The sequence below is a fragment of the Sciurus vulgaris genome (assembly GCF_902686455.1).
Source record: "Sciurus vulgaris genome assembly, chromosome: 2".
In the NCBI taxonomy this organism is placed as follows: domain Eukaryota; kingdom Metazoa; phylum Chordata; class Mammalia; order Rodentia; family Sciuridae; genus Sciurus; species Sciurus vulgaris.
In genome coordinates this window covers 149010539-149030555 of record NC_136462.1, presented here as the reverse complement: position 1 = coordinate 149030555, position 20017 = coordinate 149010539, and the positions used below count along the sequence as shown (strand labels likewise).

At 40.2% G+C, this 20017-nt stretch overlaps 1 protein-coding gene across 2 annotated transcripts in view; it reads left to right on the top strand.

Annotated features, from left to right (window-relative positions):
• The window catches only part of CRTC3 (CREB regulated transcription coactivator 3), a 107126-nt gene that overhangs the window by 61004 nt on the left and 26105 nt on the right, over nucleotides 1–20017 (top strand). For both annotated transcript variants that reach the window (XM_079126831.1, XM_079126832.1), the window contains exons 4-6: nucleotides 2763–2824; nucleotides 4240–4302; nucleotides 6380–6480. In XM_079126831.1, coding sequence (XP_078982957.1) covers nucleotides 2763–2824; nucleotides 4240–4302; nucleotides 6380–6480 — 226 coding nt within the window. The remainder of the gene's footprint in view (nucleotides 1–2762; nucleotides 2825–4239; nucleotides 4303–6379; nucleotides 6481–20017) is intronic.

The following is a 20017-nucleotide window of genomic DNA, read 5'->3' as shown; positions in this document are numbered from 1 at the left end:
AAGGTTTTAAGGATGGCAGTGTAGAAAAATGGCAAACATCTGCTTCACAGCATTAAGTTTTTCTGGGCAGAGATTGATCAAATCTTGTAGAAAAGAAAAAGGCAGCTAACCACAGTTTGTAAGACTCCCTAATGGCCTTACCAACTGAAACACCAGTCTGCTTATTGTCTCATAGTCCTTCTGATTTCTTTATGACTTTTTCCTCTTCTGTTTCCTACTGTGATCTGCTCTAATCTTTACTTTACATATGTTAAACCCAATAGCTAAAGTTGAAGAATTTCCTCTCTTGAAAATGTTTTATTGTGGGTGGGGGGAAGGGAAAAAATAACAGAATGAATCAAACAACATTACTCTATGTAAATTTATGATTACACAAATGGTATGCCTTTACACCATGTACACACAGAGAAACAACATGTATCCCATTTGTTTACAATAAAATAAAAAAAAATAAAATATATGTGCAAAAGAAAAAAAAAAAAAAAGAAAATGTTTTATTGTATTAGCTCAGCATCAGATTAAGAAAGAAGATGATGAGATATGACAAAGAAAATGAATACCGAGAAGAGGAAACTTGAAATTATAATGCTTCTCTTGGCAAAGGAAATGTTTTTACACTAAATCATTAAGAACTCATTATACCCATATCTTCCTAATTTCAGATTCTATATTTCCTCAAGATGCCCAGCCTAGGCATACACAACAGATCCCTTCTCCATTAAGGCTCCCATTCCCCTCTGAGACCAAGTCAGTGATAATTTATTTTCTAGCATCTGTCCTTCTTCCCAGAACCTTCCAGGTATATATTTTATTTTCTGGGCACTTGGTGTTAATTCAGTCTTTCCTGAGAGGCAGTGTGAGTTAGTGAAGCGTCTTGAACTTTGGAGCCAGTGAGCTGTGGGTTCAACCCCTCATCTGCCATACTTGCTGTCTTGGATTTCTCAGCTCTTCTAGGACTGAGTCTCAGTTCTTCAGCTATAAAATGGAGATAAAACCATCTCCCTTCGAGGATGGTTACAATTAAGTGGAAGGATGAATGCAGCACAGGCCTGGCACATAGTAGGTGCTTATTATGTCCATTTCCAAATTTCTGATGTCTTAATGCACACCTTGTATCTTCTTTATTATTTCTACCTTAAGATATAAGGGTTTGGAGCTGGGCATGGTGGTGCATACCTGTAATCCTAGCGACTTGGGAGGCCAAGCCTGGAGCATCCCAAGTTCAAAGCCAGCCTTAGCAAATTAGCAAGGTCCTAAGCAACTTAGCGAGACCCGTCTCAAAATAAATAAATAAATAAAAAAGGATTGGGGATGTGGTTTGGGATCAAAAGCATTATTGATATATTTTATCTAACAATCAGTGATAGAGGAGACAAAAAGAATGGGCTTGATTTTGGTGAGGGCGACAAGAAGGTGAGCCAGGTCTTTGAGAAGGCTGTGTTCCACACAGGAGCAGGGAAAGGGAAATGGATTAGCAAAGACAAAGAGACAGGAAGGACAGGATGTATTCATGGAACCCAGTCAGCTGGAGTATAGGTGAGAGCAGACAAGTAACTATGTAACCTAATTGTGGAGCGATGCAATTACCAAGCCAACAAAGTTTAATTTTGCCTTTCAGGTGGAAGAAAATCATCAAAGCTTTTCAATGCAAGAGAATAATAGATTTAAAATGTCCTAAGACATCCCATGGGTGCAATTAACTAAATGCAGATAACTCTACTGTACTTGGTGTGTACAGTGCAGCATCCCATTTCTTTCTCCATCTGGAACATGTTCTGAGGCCTGCTAGTCCCAAGGAGCAAAACAGAATTTATAAAAGTGTCTCCATAAATCTAATGCAGTTGTCTTGGTTATAAGAAGCAGGAACTCACCTTAAGTTGGAAAAAGGAAATTTATTGGCTTGTCACTATAAGCTCAAGAGTGAGATCCAGGGTTCTGTAGTTCTGTGGTTCTGTACTTTTGTGTAGGCTTCATGCACCAGCAAGCCTTCTCCAAGGGAAGCTATCAGATTCAAATAGCTTTCAGGTTCTCCACCTCAATTGGTGTCACTCCTTTTCCCTGCCTTCAAAAGCATTCTTCCAGCCCAGTGCAGTGGTGCACATCTGTAATCCCAGCAGCTGGGGAGGCTGAGGGAGGAAGATCATGAGTTCAAAGCCAACCTCAGCAACTTAGCAAGGCCCTAAGCAACTCAGTGGCACCCTGTGTCTAAATAAAATTATAAAAATGGCTGGGGATGTGGCTCAGTGGTTAAAGCACCCCTGGGTTTAATCCCCAGTACCAAAAAAAAAAAAAAAAAAAAAAAAAATATATATATATATATATATATATATATATATATATATATATATATATATATTCTTCCTTGGTCTTGCTTGTGTCATGAACCCATCCTTGAGCCAATCATTTGTTTCCAGGGGGATGAGATGCCTTGACTGGGTCCATCCATGGGATGGGGAGGCCTACACAGAATGGCAGCCTAACTGGGTTTGGGGTGGGAGTGGAGATGGTTCTTGAAAATGGAAGATGCTGGGCATGCAGAAAAATAAGAAATGCCCCAAATGAATCATGCAGAGAAAACACTGGTTAGCAGATAGAGGAATAGACTGTGCTAGAGGAAGTTGATAAGAGAAGGCATGAAGAAAAAACTGTCAGGTATAGAGATAGAGATAAGAGTAAAAAACATGGTTATTTAGCTCTCTACAATTTCAGCTTCTTAATTTTGCTTCAACTTTCCATTATTTTTCCTTTATTAAAAATTCTACTTTGATGGTAGTGCTTTTGGAGCCAATTACTCTTCACAGCCCCTGGATGAGAGTTGGCCAAGGTAAGCAAGCTATATTTAAAAGATATTTTAAAAGATATGCAGATGTTATTTTTAAAATGATTTTACTTTATTTTATTCACTGAGAATGTTGTTTTAGGCAGTTTTAGTATAAAACAGTCTTGTTTTCTCTTATGAAACTTAATCTTTCAATGTATAATCATGGGCTTGTATGAAAGTATAAAATGAAAAATTAAGTGAATCTAGATCTTCATACTTAAAAAGCAAAACACATTTGGAATATATTTGCCAACAGAATACTCAGTTTTGGTATTCTTCTATTTGAGACATGGAAAAATAAATGTCTTTTCTCAGGGTGTCTTCATAAGCAACTAAAAAGGAATAAAAGACTCCTAAAATGGTAATTTGCACAGTGATTTGACTTAGGATCTCTGAGTATTTTTGTACAAAAATTAACTGTAAAGGACTTCTGCATCCGTTTGTATAATATCATTTTCAGATTTTGTGTGTTTGTGTCTGGTGCTGAGGATTGAACCCAGGACCTTACACGTGCTAGGCAAGAAAACGACCACTGAGACATATCCCCAGCCCTGTGGTATCATTCTCAGGTCACCAAGCCTGATTTAGGAGGCATTTGGAATGTACATGTATATTTTTAAAAATTAGCATTCTGGGTTGAGGTCTCTTCTCTGGGCAAATCTTGACCAAGCACTTACTACTGACATATACTCTAGTTCTGGAAAAGGAAATAAAGATAGAAAGAACTGTCTCCAACCTCAAGCAGGTTTTTAATTACCTTTAAGAATCTTGGGATCAAGTTTGTTGGATAAATACAGTATGTTATTTTAAATCAGAAAAAGCATATCTCCAAACTGGCAGTTTTCTTACATGTATCCAATAAACAGTGTCTTATGCTTTCCAGAGCACTAGGATTAGTCAGAGTAGTATTTTCATACTCCTGGTGACTGTAAAGACTATAATCCTTTTCACGTCCATTCAAATAGGAATGTAAAGTATTTGTATCCAGGATTGCCTAAGCACCCCCTACACATAATCAAGTTGTGTGATAAGGAGTAATTTTTTTATACATCTAGAGTAAGACCTCATATCACCAAGAGAGGGCTTGATCATGGAGTTGGTCAGTTTCAGAAAACATTTAGAGGTGTTTATTTGCCCTTTTGTTAATGCCTTATATCCTCAGCTAGCTAATCCTATTCTTGTGGGTTTGGGGTGGTTATCCTGGAAATCAGAGCTTCTAGGCACTGAGAGATCATTCAATCTGGCCTTGTTTTCACAATAATGAGAAAGCGAATGAGGCCTGGGGCATTTTTAAGTGACTCAGGTTGTGGGGCTAGGTGAGTAGAGACCTTTTCTCAAACTCAGGTCTGAGGCTCTCTTTTTGCTCCTGTGGATTAAATTTCTTTTCCTTGTATGTTTATTTGTCCTGGTTTTTAAAGACAGCAGCCTCCTTGGAAAGAAGAAAAGCATCCTGGGTTCAGACTAACATCTGCACTTAACAGGTATGTGGGCTGTTTCTTACTAGAAGTAGATTAGAAAATATCTAAAGAAGGAGACAATTTGATTGCCCTGATATTCTTCATATATTATCTGGCTGCCAAGTATGTTTATGCCAGTTGTGTATAAGGTGTTGGAACAAAACGGAAAGTTCACCATTTGTGCAGGGCACAGTGTAAGAACTTGAGGTCTGGAGCAGATTAACTTCTGTATGCCTCAGTTTGGGTATCTGAAAACTGGAGATAATTATACCCCTCATGGGATGGTTGTGAGGATTAAAAAGGATTAAAAGACACATGGGAAGCACAAGTGTTCAGTAGCATCAACAATTGTCAGGATCCCTTTGGGCCCCTCTCCATAAATAAGTGTTCTACCTGGTCATTTTTTTTCAATCCTTACAATAATACACTGCAAGAATGAGTATTAAATTTCTGTTTTAAGAGACCAAATGACTTGTCCAAGTTCCCTCAGCTAATATGTGAAGGACTTGAATTTTAAAAATCCTTCTAATATTGCAAAATTTTAAACATACACAAAAGAAAGAAGATTGTAAGGGGCCCCTTGTGCCCATCCCTCAGCTTCAGTGTCAATTGGTGTTCTACCAGTCTTGTTTCCTTTCTACCCTCCACTTCATACCCCAACCCCACAACCAGCTAGATAAAATATTTTACCTACAAATATCCTTTACCAGACCAAGGCCAATGAAAAATCTTAAAAAGAAAAAATTTTGTTATTACACTTAACAAAATTAACAATAATTTATATATATATATGTACATATTAGTTGTCAATGGACTTTATTTTACCTAGTTATATGTAATGCTGAGAATCAAACCCAGTGCTTCACACATGCTGGGCAAGCACTCTACCCTGAGCTACAACCCCAGCCCCAACAATAATTTTTTAACATCATCTAATACCCAGTCTGTATTCACATTTTCACAATTATCTCTGCATTTGATTGACATACCCTTGAGTTTCTTTTAATCTGTAAAGGAGATGGAAGTTGAACCCAGGTCTCTACTCCCAGAGCCCACACTCCTCCTGTTGTATAACATGGATTCTCTTGTTGGCCTCTTCCCCTTGTCTGAAGCTATGTGGCTTAATGGTCACATGAGACTGTCACCTGGATTGGACCACAAAACATTTTAGACTAACTTGACATGTCTCACATGTACTATTTATGGCAGACAGTTTGACCCTTGGATGAGATAAATAATTGTCTCTTGAAGCTGATGCTCTATGTAAACTAGAGGAGAATTTCATAAATTTGCTGTTGATCAGCATTTCCCAAATTTCTTGTCTTAAAACTGCCTTATACCCTTTTAAAACATGGAAGCCTTCAAAGAGTATTTGTTTATATGAATATATCTATTGATATTAATATATTGATATTAAAATTTAAATTGAGAGATTTTAAGAATACCTGTTAATGCATTCAAAAATAACAGTAAGCCCACTTTACATTAATGTAAATATCTCTTTTAAAGAAACACCTTCATATTTTCCAAAACAAAAAAAATTTGCTGAGAATAGTTACATCATTATACTTTTTACAAAGCTCTTGAAGGCAGCAGGCTTCTCTGCTGTGCTTGCAGTCTGTGATGGCTTCACATATCACACTGTGTGAACCAGAAAGGCCAGGAACACTGTAGTGTTATTTTGAAAATAGTCTTGACTTTGCATTTGCCCTGAAGGGATCTTTCCTGGGGGCTCCTTCACGTTGGAGCGGGCACTTCCAGATAGCGAATACTTAGCTAGCTGCACATTGTACTGGTCACAGCCATCTTCTGAGTGGCAAAGAAGAAAAGGAAGGTCTTAGAGGGAAGTCATGAATGTGAGAACTGCCTTGTTGAAATAGATCACCAAGATGTCAAAGTGTGAGGCTATATGAGTACAAATTAAAATCTTTTGGGGAGTGGTGATCCTCGCAGGCTGCCATTGATATAAATGATTACAGGTAGGTCCTGACCCTTCATGTTTTAGATGATTATAAGTCTATTGTTCTTGCCTTTCTTTCCTGTTGGTAATAATCAATAAAGAATACTGCATTTCAGCCAGACTCTCTCCTCCCTTCCTTAGGACCAATTCTGATTCTGCTCTTCACACAAGTGCTCTGAGCACCAAGCCCCAGGACCCCTATGGAGGAGGGGGCCAGTCAGCCTGGCCTGTCCCATACATCGGTAAGACACATAGGGCCCTGCTAACAGTATCTGTGCTTTCTCATTCTGTCTTAGGAACTGAGATTGAAAAGCTTATGAGGAGCACATACTTCCCCAGTTTGGTAGTCTTCAAAAAATCTCATGGCAGTAGAAGTGGGTGTGTTCATGATGAAGTTAGAATGTACCTCTTCCCTGCTTCTTCCATGAAAAATGCTCCCTTTTTGTTATGTCCCGGCCCTTGGTCTTCCTCCTCCTTCCTGGCACTGGCCTTCTTCTAGGCACTCATTATCTTTTTCATGGACTTTCATAATAATTTCCTAACTGATCTATTTATTTCCACCTTCATATCCTGCCAATCCAGTTTTCTGTTGGGTTCTCTTAGGGTCCTCTTTTGTTGTTGGTAAGACCAGGTTGGAGGAAATGGCTTCATTTCCTGGGTCCCTGGACCTTTTATCACAGAAGCCCAGGATAAGGCAGACTCTTCCAGTGGCCAGCAGCCCTGGTGCAGTATGTTCCCCTATGGGAGAATTATTCAGGCAAGACTTGGGGGCAATGAGGAGCAGAAGAGAAGGCCTGCTTACTGCAGGAAGGCTCGCCCCTGAGGAGGAAGAGAGATGCTCAGCTCCAGTTCTGCTCCCTCTTTCCCCATTTTGCTGCTCAGATCACCATTCCACTTCTCTTGAGCCAGAGTGAGTCCAGGAGAGAAAGGCCAGGAGTGACCAGGAGCAGGGAAAAAGCACATGCACACCATCTGAACCCAAGTCCTGCTCATGTTCCTGTCCTTCTGAAAACCAGCAGTGCTACTTCCTTACTGCTAGGAGAAAGAAAGGTCTCTCTGTCTGGAGTGACATGTGCCCTAAGATCTGGCACCTCCCTATCTCTTCCCTTTGCTTCCCAGCCTCACTCCCTGAGTCAGCCTTGTGAACCACCTTAGTTCTGCTGTTTCATTCTGGCCCACCTGGCCAACACCCTTTTGGTCTATGAGCTTCAACTTGTATCAGCATTTCTGAGTAGCCTTCAGGGACCTTTCTCCCTCTGTTGGCCCCAAACTACCCATGTCTTTCTAATATCCTGAAGTGTTAACTGCAGATGCACTTAACACCTAGGACACTTGACTACTTTTTCACATACACATGCTTCTCTCACTCCCCTTGGGGAAATGGTCTTGTTCTTTCTAACAATGCCTGGCACAGAGGAGTCCTCATGATGGAGAAGGGCAGAAAAATCACACAGTGGCTCACATGTACAGAGCATTTACTAAAACATGTTAGGCACTGACATCTGACCTGTACCTGAAATGAGTCTGGTTCGTTCAGGCACATTCCACACCTGCCTTTTGGGGGTTTATAATCCAAAAAGAACTACTGTCCTGAATTATCCATTCCATATACAGACTGACTCTGAGAAAGAGGACTGGGATTAAATAATCTCTGGCTAAGGTACCAGCTTTTCTAGTTTTCTTTATTTTGGACTGAAATCTAAATAGCCTCTGTTCTTTCCAAGGAGAATATTCATGGTTTTACTTTTTGCATGTAGTAGGGATGGGTTTTAATAATAATTGTTGCTATATTTGTTCCCTTGGTACAATTTGGAGTAGATTCTACTTGCTTAAATGATAGCTTGTTAAGTATGAGAGTTTTAAGAATTGGTGGAACATCTACCCTTGTTTCCACACGTGGGAATATGAGAGTGAAGTTGGCAGGGTTGTTGAAATTGGATATGGGTCAACTGCTCCCTGCTTATGGAAGTGGGATGTGTGGGAAGATGGAGCATTTTAGCTTCAGGGTAGGTAGATGGGAATATATAAACAAAGTCTATAAAAGCAGAAACTGTAGTCAGTAGGGGTGCCTGTGGGTGCAGCAGGGTCTTAGTGTCCCTAGACTGGGAGCAAACCAGCTTGATAGATCTTTGCCCTGGAACCCATGCATTTCTGTATCTGCATTGCCTTTTGGGCAAAGTTTACACTTCTTTAGATGGACCAAAGGCCTAGAAAAAGCAAGGGAACCATAGGTAATTTAAGGTGTTTTTGAGGCTTGCATGTGAAGAGAAAAGGAAGCAATTGAAGTATTTATACTAATACTATACTATACTAATAATGATGTAGCCTGAGATAAGAAATATCAGGCCAGGCTAGATGCCACATGGCTTGGGAGGCTGGGGCAGGAGGATTGCAATTTGGAGGCCAGCCTCAGCATCTTAGCAAGACCTTCAGCATCTTAGCAAGACCCTGTCTCCAAATAAAATATAAAAAAGGCTGGGGATGTAGCTCAGTGATACAGTGCCCCTAAGTTCAATTCCCAGTACCACCCTCCCAAAAAAAGTCAGAAGATGTGAATATGAATAAGAAAAAAGAAGAATGTTGATCCAGGTAGGCTGAACAATAATAAAAGAAGTAAAGAGGTCAGGTGCAGTGGCACGTGCCTGTAACCCAGTGGCTCAGGAGGCTGAGTCAGGAGGATCTTGAATTTAAAACCAGCCTTAGCAAAATCGAGGTGCTGAGCAACTCAGTAAGACCCTGTCTCTAAATAAAATACAAAATAGGGCTGGGGATGTGGCTCAGTGGTTGAGTGCCCCTGAGTTCAATCCCCCAGAAAAAAGAGGTAAAGAGATACCTGAGAGACTGAGGCAAGAGGATCACAAGTTCGAGGCCAGCTTCAGCAACTTAACAAGACCTGTTTCAAAATAAAAAATAAAAAAGGACAGAGCTTAGTGGTAGAGCATTCCTGGTTCATTTCTCAGTACCGAAAGGGCAGGGAGATTGAGGGACGGGAAGGGAGAAAATCTCGAAGCAGGGCTCCTGAGCTCTTGATGGCCTCTCCTTTTCAAATCAGTAGTTAGAAATTGGACCACAATATCTGACAACTGTGGAAGGTGGGCTACTCTCCAGCTTGGATGTCTGAACTGTGTGCCTGCTCCCGCAGCTGCCCTGCAAGTACAGCAGAACTCAGAAACACATCCAAATATGGATGTGTTTACATGGGAAAGCCAGTGTGTTTAAAATATTATTCAAGTCTCCAAGGATGGGAATTATTTCTGGAGAATTCTATTTGTTGGTGGGAGCTATTTTAAATAGTTTTATGTGTTTTCCTCCTGTAATTCATTGAAGTTTTTCATTTTCTTTCCTTTAGGATTTTAAAAATATCAACTAGCTTCACAAAAAGGTATTTCTTTTTATAGGACCAACCAAATAAAGTAAAGATTAAAAAAGGGATGGGAAAATATAATTGGAGCCCAGAACTACGTTCTGTGGTGGGAGCAATAATAACTGACATTTCCCTCAGAGTCTTTGCTCAGTGTAGTGGTGGACCTCACTTTGTTGTTTTTATTTTTGGGAGCAGATGATAAGGGAGCATCTGTATATGGCTTAACTACATGAGCAGGAAACTGATACATTCATGAGTGTAAGTTCATGTCCCCAGAAAATAAAGCCATTAGTTCGATCCATGCTTTGTAATTTTCATAATGGTTATTGAGTCACATGATAATTAGGCATAAATGATAAGCAGTGGTAAATGCCAGAAATGAACTTTTATACAACCACATGGGATTTTTATAATTTCTGTCTTCTTGTTCAGTTGTCCAGAATCTATAAAGAGAAGGGTTGACCATTTTCCTGGCAGCATGTGCAATTTAATTACCATTTTGCATACCCATGCAGACAGGCAAGCATAAGGGCTGTCTGTGACACTTGCCATGCTCCATGGCCTGGGGATACCCCTGGGCTCCCCTCCTCTTGTGGCCAGTGTATGGAGGAGGGTACTGGAGCGGGCCTTGCTCTCTCAGGCAGCAGTCTAGGGCCAAGCACAGAAGAGTGTGTGACTTTTCTTCTCCACACTCAGAGCAGTAGGAGTTGAATATCACCATCTTTGGAGGCTATAGTCCTCTGCTCCTACTCTACAGGGGCTGATATTCTCAGTGACCTTTCAACTGGCAATAAACATTGCAGAGTTCAAGAGAAGGTTTTAAAAAACCCTGAGAGGTGTAAGCCTATTAATGACACTTGATTGGCACAAGCATCACAGGTCTGAAGAGGGGCAAAGAAAGTGAGTGTCATTGGGATGGTAGGAGGACCCAGGATGTGGAGGCTGAAATTCCAGAGTCTCTTAGGACTCACTCTGATTAAGTGATCTGCCTCTTGCTTCCTCTTATACCCCAAATCAAGACCATGTGAGGAGTTATTTTAGACTTGCCAGGCATGGGAGCACACAGAAGGAACATGATCTCAGATGCGCTTAGGTCAGCCTCTGAGGCCCTGAGGCTACAAGGATTCCTGACACAGATGCAGCCTCAGTCATTGCTGCCCCATCCCCTGTGGGACCGAAGGGAATTAATTCCCTCTGTTTCCAGATACCCTGTCACAACTGGTTCCTTTTTTATTTTTAACCCTTAATTTATAATTATATCTTCTGGTATTTTTTATTTGGTGGTAAGAATCCAGGCTTGGACATTTTGCTTATGCCAACATATCAGTTATCATCCTCATCCTCTATTCACTTAAGCATAATATCACTTGAGAGTTATATTTAATGACCCTTCAACCACGTTGCAGCAAGGCCACCCAGTGCCTTACTACTTACACAAGCTGGGTGAGGACCTCTGCTTGGGTCCCCCTTTATCTGGCCTGCTCCAAGTAAATGCAGTCAAGCGCCTTGAGCATCAGGCTCCAATACACAGGGAATGAAATGGAGAGTGGAGTAAAGTGGGGAGTGGGGGAGGAATGTGGACCACGTGTTAAAGAAAAGAAGGAAGAAACAGGAATAAAAATGGGAAAGAGAACATGAATAATGGAAGAAGAAGCAAGACAGAGCAGGAAAAAGCAAGAGATGCAGAACTGAGGGGTCTGCAGGCTTTGCCTTCTCCTGCCTTCCCTTAGGATTAGGCTCTGCTATTCATTTAAGACCCCAGAGCAGGATCCAGACCTCACAAACCCCACTGCAGAGAAGGCTACAGTTTTTCTCCATTGATTATATTTAAAACAAAAACTAGATCAAATACAAAACAAATGGAAAGAATGAAGCACAACAGTGTTCTAAAATTTTCCATGATTAAAAGTCCAAAGGATTTTTAAATATCTTCTTTTAAAGTGTATTTGGCAGTCCAAGAGTGTATCTCAGTGGTAGAATACCTGCTTAGCATGTGACAGGCTATGGAAACAAACAAATATTAGACAAAAACAAAATACCCACAAAGGATATGTTTCAAACATGCAGACTGTCCCTACTATTCAGAGCAAATATTTACAAACTCTTTGACTTCAAATTAAGTATCTTATGCCATCAAAATAAAATAAATGAATAAAACAAATGATTGAAGATACTGAACTATAAAAAATTTCATGACCCTTGTTCCTCTGTTTTTCACACCCATACAATAGCCAAATTCTGGTCATTCTATCTCTACTATGTATCTCAAACCTGCCTCTTCTTTTCTGTCCTCACTGCCAGTACTCCACTTTGTGCCCATTGTATTGGTTTCCTGTCGGGTTTCCCTGCTTGAGGCTTTCTCTTTTCAGTCCATCTTATACTCTTCTTCAAGAGGAGTCCCTAAAGCACAGCTTTGACCCAAGCCTTTTTTTCCCCCAGTGTCTTTTTAAAAAATTTTTTCATACATGTATATAGGGTAATAATGTCTGTTTCATTCTTCCGTCCTTCCCATCCCCACTGCCCCACTCCTTCCCTCACTCCCGTCTGCATAATCCAAAATTTATTCTTCCCTACCCACCCCCGACTATGGATCAGCATCTGCTTATCAGAGAAAACATTCGGTTTTGAGGGTTTGGCTTATTTCAACCCAAGCCTTTTATTCCCCACTGGCAGACCCCTTCAACCCAGCCTTTTCTCCCATTCCTCCTCTCTTGAGCTGCAGCCAGGCTTCACCATCCTCTGCCCTGCCCTAAACAGCTTCCTCTTCCCTTTCCCTCTTTTCCACACAGTTCCCCATTCCTTCTCCTGTCTTCACTTCATAGTCAACCTTACTTCCAATTGTCTGAATCCCTCTGGTTCAGCAAATTATCTAGGGACATGGACATTCTGAAAGCATACAGGCCAGAGTCCTGGTCCTAGAACCAGTAATGTGATTGTGGGCATGATAACAGCTCCTACCCCATAGAGTTCCTGTGAGGATGACAGGAGAGCATCTTTGAGAAGTGCCTGGCCCATCATAAGTGGGCAGTAATGTTGGCTGTGATTATCATCTTCCTCATTGTCCCTCAATGCCTAACTCAGACACAAAGCCTTCCTTCTGCCCCAGTCTGATGGAGAGGATGGCACTAATAGGATGTCATGGGGGGAGTCTCTGGCCTCTTAGGCAATTTCATTTAGTAGCCCTCAGTTGTATCTTCATGTTTCAAGGACAAGTCAGTATTAATTGGTGTCTTGAATATGAGGAGATTGTTCAATATACCATACGAAATTGCTATGTAGAACTTAGTTTTTAATTCTTAATAGGATAACTACATTTTTTTGTTTGTTTGTTTGTTTTTTGGTATTGAGCCCAAAAGCACACTTCCACTGAGCTATATCCCCAGCCCTTTTTAGTTTTATTATGAGACAGAATCTCACTAAGTTGCTGAGGCTGGCCTTGAACTTGAAATCCTCCTGCCTCGGCCTTCCAAGTAACTGGGCTTATAGGCGGGCACTAATGCACTCTGTGGCAATCCATTTTACTGATCAGAATGGTCAGGTTTTCTTGCCCTTTCCCAAAAAGCCAAAATGTGAATCAGAGTTTTCCTTTCTCTCATTTTGACAGTGCAGACTGTAGAGCCCCACCTTTTGTCTTCTGTACCTCACTTTCTAATGTTCTCCTGTTCACATGGCATTTCTTTAGAGGTGCTAAATTACTGATGAAGTAAGTGGCAGCCTAGTCCAAGTCTTTCTGAAGAGTGAGCCAATGACCTTCTGCAGGAGAGTCCCCAGGGATGATTATTGAGGACAGATTCCTCAGCCAGTTCTCACACCTTTGGAGTCAACATCTTTTCAAGTTAGGCCCAAGAACCTGCATTTTAACAAGCTTATCCAAAAGGTCTTTTTGTGCACAGAAATGAACTTTTCAATCACTAACTTAGATTGTGTTCCTATGGGCCGGAAATTAATTCTGTTTTTGTTAGTGTGCTTTATTTAAGGATCTCTTAGTGCTCCTGGGGACTCTCAGTGTTGCCCTGGCCCTTAGGCTCCCCTAGATTTTTTTTTTTTAAATTTTTATTGTAAACAAATGGGATACATGTTGTTTCTGTTTGTACATGGAGTAACAGCATACCATTTGCATATTCATACATTTACATAGAGTAATGATGTTTGATTCATTCCGTTATTTTTTCCTCCCCCTCACCCCTCCCACCTCTCTTTTCCCTCTATACAGTCCCTCCTTCCTCCATTCTTGTCTCCCTCCCTCCCCCCCATTATGTGTCATCATCTGCTTATCAGTGAGATCATTTGTCTTTTGGATTTTGAGATTATCTCACTTAACACGATATTCTCCAATTTCATCCATTTGCCTGCAAATGCCATAATTTTATTATTCTTTATAGCTGAGTAATATTCCATTGTGTGTGTGTGTGTGTATATATATATATATATATATATATATATATATATATATACATATACATATACCACAGTTTCTTTATCCATTCATCAATTGTCATCTAGGTTGGTTCCATAGTCTGGCTATTGTGAATTGAGCAGCTATGAACATTGATGTGGCTGTATCTCTGTAGTATGCTGATTTTAAGTCCTTTGGGTATAGGCCGAGGAGTGGGATATCTGGGTCAAATGGTAGGTCCATTCCAAGTTTTCTAAGGAATCTCCACACTGCTTTCCAGAGTGGCTGCACTAATTTGCAGCCCCACCAGCAATGTATGAGTGTACCTTTTTCCCCACATCCTCTCCAACACCTATTGTTGCTTGTATTCTTGATAATCGCCATTCTAATTGGGGTGAGATGGAATCTTAGTGTAGTTTTGATTTGCATTTATCTTATTACTAAAGATGGTGGACATTTTTTCATATGTTTGTTGATTGCTTGTAGATCTTCTTCTGTGAAGTATCTGTTCATATCCTTAGCCCATTTGTTGATTGGATTATTTGTATTCTTGGTGTAGAGTTTTTTGAGTTCTTTATATATTCTGGAAATTAGTGCTCTATCTGAAGTATGAGTGGCAAAGATATTCTCCCACCCTGTGGGCTCTCTCTTCGCATTGCTGATAGTTTCCTTTGCTGAGAGAAAGCTTTTTAGTTTGAATCTGTCCCAGTTGTTGATTCTTGCTTTTATTTCTTGTGCTATGGGAGTCCTGTTGAGGAAGTCTGATCCTAAGCCAACAAGGTGAAGATTTGGACTACTTTTTCTTCTATAAGATGCTGGGTCTCTGGTCTGATTTCAAGGTCCTTGATCCATTGTGAGTTGAGTTTTGTGCAGGGTGAGAGATAGGGGTTTAGTTTCATTCTGTTGCATATGGATTTCCAGTTTTCCCAGCAGCATTTGTTGAAGAGGCTATCTTTTCTCCATTGCATATTTTTGGCACCTTTGTCTAGTATGAGAAAATTGTATTTATTTGGGTTTGTGCCCATGTCCTCTATTCTGTACCATTGATCTACCTGTCTAATTTGATGCCAATACCATGCCGTTTTTGTTACTGTTGCTTTGTAGTAGAGTTGAAGTTCTGGTATTGCGATACCCCCTGTTTCATTCTTCCTGCTAAGGATTGCTTTAGCTATTCTGGGTTTCTTATTCTTCCAGATGAATTTCATGGCTGCTTGCTATTTCTGTAAGGTATGTCATTGGGATTTTAATTGGAATTGCATTGAATCTGTATAGCACTTTTGGTAGTATGGCCATTTTGACAATATTAATTCTGCCTATCCAAGAACATGGGAGATCTTTCCATCTTCTAAGGTCTTCCTTAATTTCTTTCTTCAATGTTTTGTACTTTTCATTGTAGACATCTTTTACCTCTTTGGTTAGATTGATGCCCAAGTATTTTATTTTTTTTGAGGCTATAGCAAATGGAGTTGTTTTCCCTTTCAGCTGTTTCATCGCTTGCGTATAAAAATGCTGTAGATTTATGCGTGTTGATTTTATAGCCTGCTATTTTGCTGAATTCATTGATGAGGTCTAGAAGTTTTCTGGAGGAGGTTTTTGGATCCTCTAAATATAGAATCATGTCATCCTCAAATATGACAGCTTAAGTTCCTCTTTTCCTATTCGTATCCCTTTAATTTCTTTAGTCTGTCTAATTGCTCTGGCTAGAGTTTCGAGGACAGTGTTGAATAGAAGTGGTGAAAGAGGACATCCCTGTCTTGTTCCTGTTTTTAAAGGGAATGGCTTCAGTTTTTCTCCATTAAGAATGATGTTGGCCATGGGCTTAGCATAAATAGCCTTTACAATGTTCAGGTATGTTCCTACTATCCCTATTTTTTCTAGTGTTTTGAGCATGAAGGGGTGTTGTATTTTGTCGAACGCTTTTTCTGTGTCAATTGAAATAACCATATGATTCTTATCCGTAAGTCTATTGACATGATGGATTACGTTTATTGATTTATGAATGTTGAACCATCCTTGCATTCCAAGGATGAACCCCACTTGATCATGGTGCACAATTTTCTTAATATGTTTTTGGATACGGTTTGCCAATATTTTGTTAAGGATCTTAGCATCTATATTCATCAAGGATATTGGTCTAAAATTTTCTTTCCTTGATGTGTCTTTGCCTGGTTTGGGTATGAGGGTGATATTAGCTTCATAGAATGAGTTCGGTAGGGTATCCTCCTTTTCTATTTCCTGGACTACTTTGAGAAGTATTGGAATGAGTTCTTTGAAGGTCTTATAGAACTCGGCTGAGAATCCGTCTGGTCCTGGGCTTTTCTTGGATGGTAGATTTTTAATGGCTTCTTCTATTTCATTGCTTGATATTGATCTGTTTAAATCGTGTATGTCCTCCTGGTTCAGTTTGGGAGGAGCATATGTTTCTAGAAATTTGTCAATGTCTTTGGTAGTTTCTATTTTGTTGGAATACAGCTTTTCAAAGTAGCTTCTCATTATGTTCTGTATCTCAGTGGTGTCTGTCGTGATATTTCCTTTTGCATCATGTATTTTAGTAATTTGAGTCTTCTCTCTCCTTCTCTTTGTTAGTGTGGCTAAGGGTTTGTCTATTTTGTTTACTTTCTCAAAGAACCAACTTTTTGTTTTGTCAATTTTTTGAATTGTTTCTTTTGTTTCAATTTCATTGATTTCAGCTCTGATTTTAATTATTTCCTGTCTTCTACTACTTTTGCTGTTATTCTGTTCTTCTTTTTCTAGGGCTTTGAGCTGTAATGTTAGGTCATTTAGTTGTTGACTTTCCATTTTTTTCTGGAATGCACTCCATGCAATGAACTTTCCTCTTAGTACCGCTTTCATAGTGTCCCAGAGATTTTGATATGTTGTGTCATCGTTCTCATTGACCTCTAAGAATTTTTTAATCTCTTCCCTGATGTTTTGTGTTATCCATGTTTCATTCAATAGCATATTATTTAGTCTCCAAGTGTTGGAGTAATTTCCCTTTTTTATTTTGTCATTGATTTCTACTCTCAGTCAGTCCATTATGATCTGATAGAACAGAAGGCAGTATCTCTATTTTTTTGCATTTCCTAAGGGCTGCTTTGTGGCATAACACATGGTCTATTTTCGAGAAGGTTCCATGTGTTGCTGAGAAGAAAGTGTATCCGCTCGTTGATGGATGGAATATTCTATGTATGTCTAATAAGTCTAGTTTATTGTTTGTTATTGAGTTCTATGGTTTCTTTGGTTGGATTTAGTTTGGAAGATCTATCTAGTGGTGACAGCGGTGCGTTAAAGTCACCCAGAATTATTGTGTTGTGGTCTATGTGATTCTTGAAATTGAGAAGGATTTGTTTGATGTACAGGGATGCACCATTGTTTGGGGCATAAATATTTACTATCATTACGTCTTCCTGATTTATGGTTCCCTTAAGCAGTCTGAAATGTCCTTCTTCTATCCCTTCTGACTAACTTTGGCTTGAAGTCCACTTTATCTGATTTAAGGATGGAAACCCCCGCTTTTTTACTGAGTCCATGTGCGTGGTAGGTTTTTTCCCATCCTTTCACCTTTAGACTGTAGATGTCTTTTTCTGTGAGATGAGTCTCTTGCAGGCAGCATATTGTTGGGTCTTTCTTTTTAATCCAATCTGCCAGTCTATGTCTTTTGATTGATGAGTTTAGGCCATTAACGTTCAGGGTTATTATTGAGAAGTGATTTGTATTCCCAGTCATTTGGCTTATTTTTGGTTTTTATGTTGGCTTGGTTTCTTCTTTGAGTGGTTTTTCTCTAAGGTAGTTCCTCCCTTTGCTGACCTCCATTGTTGTTTTTCATTTCCTCCTCATGGAATATTTTGTTGAGAACATTCTGTAGTGCAGGCTTTCTATTTGTAAATTCTTTTAACTTTTGTTTATCATGGAAGGATTTTATTTCATCTTCAAATCTGAAGGTTAGTTTTGCTGGGTATAGGATTCTTGGTTGGCAACCACGTTCTTTCAGAGCTTCAAATATGTTGGTCCAGGCCCTTCTAGCTTTTAGAGTCTGGGTTGAGAAGTCGGCTGCTATCCGTATTGGTCTCCCCCATATGTAATCTGATGCTTTTCTCTCACAGCCTTCAAAATCCTATCTTTATTTTGAATGTTAGGCATTTTCATTATAATGTGCCTTGGTGTGGATCTGTTGTGATTCTGTGCATTTGGTGTTCTGTAAGCCTCTTGTATTTGATTTTCCATTTCATTCTTCAGGTTTGGGAAATTTTCTGATATTATTTCATTGAATAGGTTGTTCATTCCTTGGGTTTGTATCTCTGTGCCTTCCTCAATCCCAATAATTCTTAAATTTGGTCTTTTCATGATGTCCCATAGTTCTTGGAGATTCTGTTCATGATTTCTTACCATCTTCTCTGTTTGGGCGACTTTATTTTCAAGATTAAATATTTTGTCTTCATTGTCTGAGGTTCTGTCTTCCAAGTGGTCTAGTCTGTTGGTGATGCTTTCCATTGAGTTTTTTATTTGGTTTATTGTCTCCTTCATTTCAGGATTTCCATTTGGTTTTTTTTTTGAAAATCTCTATCTCTTTGTTGAAATGATCTTTTGCTTCCTGCATGTGCTCTTTCAGCTTATTGGTAATATCATTCATTGCCTGCATTTGCTCTCTTATCTCATCCTTTGCTTCGTGAATCATCTTAATCATGTATAATCTGAAGTCCTTTTCTGACATTTCTTCTAACATACTGTCATTGGATTCTATGAATATAGAATCTAGATTTGTTTGGATCATTTTCTTCCCTTGTTTTTTCATGTTGTTCACATATCTTCCCCTCTAGCAGTGCAGATCTGGGGTATTGCAGATTTCCCCCTATAGGCTTATAGTGGCCCTAAAGGTTTCCAAAACCCTTTCTTTAAGGGGAGATCAATATTAGCAGTGCCCAAATCAGACACTATGCAATCCTAGACCAAATAGCTTCTATGGGGACAATAACAAAATTGTCATAATAAACAAAATGAGTTCAAATATTGTCTTCAGTAAAACAAACAGGTTTGCAATAAGGTCTGCAGGGTCTAATGGAGGAGAAAGAGGATGCAGAGAGATGTAGAATGTGGTGTTAATGGGATAAGAAAAGAATATACAGAAATTCTAGAAAATAGAAAGGGTGAGAGTGTAATCAAAAGAAATCAGATGTTAGCATGCAAAAAAGGGAGAAAGAGACTCTGAGGGAACAGGTAAACAAAAGGAAAAGAGAGCAAGAAAAGTCAAGAAATAAAAACTTAAATTTTTTTAAAAGAAAATCTACTATATAACAGTCATATACTAATGAAACCTCCAAGTGTTCAGTAGCCTGATGCATGAGAGGCTGACAATGAGCTTCAAGCCTCCAGCAGGTGTCCCAGGATGGGATTTGCCCCACCCAAAGATCGGAGCTAGGGCTTCCAGGATTATCCAAGATGGCCTCTCTGGCTTCGAAATGTGTTGGCAAATGGGGAGCTGCAGCTCAGGGGTGGATGTGGTCAGCTAGAGATCCTGGAGACGGGATGCAGTTGGTCCGGCAGGGGTCCTGGAGGTCCGGTGTGTTTGGTGTGGTTGTGGGATCCTGGAGGCCGGGTGCAATCAGTCGGTCTGGGGTCCTGGTGATAGGGCGCAGTCAGTTGATCTGGGGGTCCTGACGGCAGGGAGCAGGCAGTCGATGTGAGAGCCCCAGAGGCAGGGAGTGATCGGTCGGGCTGAGGGATCCTGGAGAGGGGGCTCAGTCAGTCCGGCCAGGGGTCCTACGGGGCCTGGCTGTTGTCTCAAAATGGCGGCAGCCACGTGTAATCAAACCTGCAGGTACTGTAACAGTGAACTTCCAGGCAGCAGCTGGTGCTGGTGCTCCACTGGCAGTTGGCGATCAGTTTGCTGACTGTTGTCGGAGGAGGTGAACCTCGAGCGTTGGGTGTTGGATAGGAGTAAGGCAGGCAATGGACAGGCGAGAGGCAGGCAAATGGCGGATGATAGACGCCTGACAGTGAGCAATCTGCTCTCAAAAAAGGC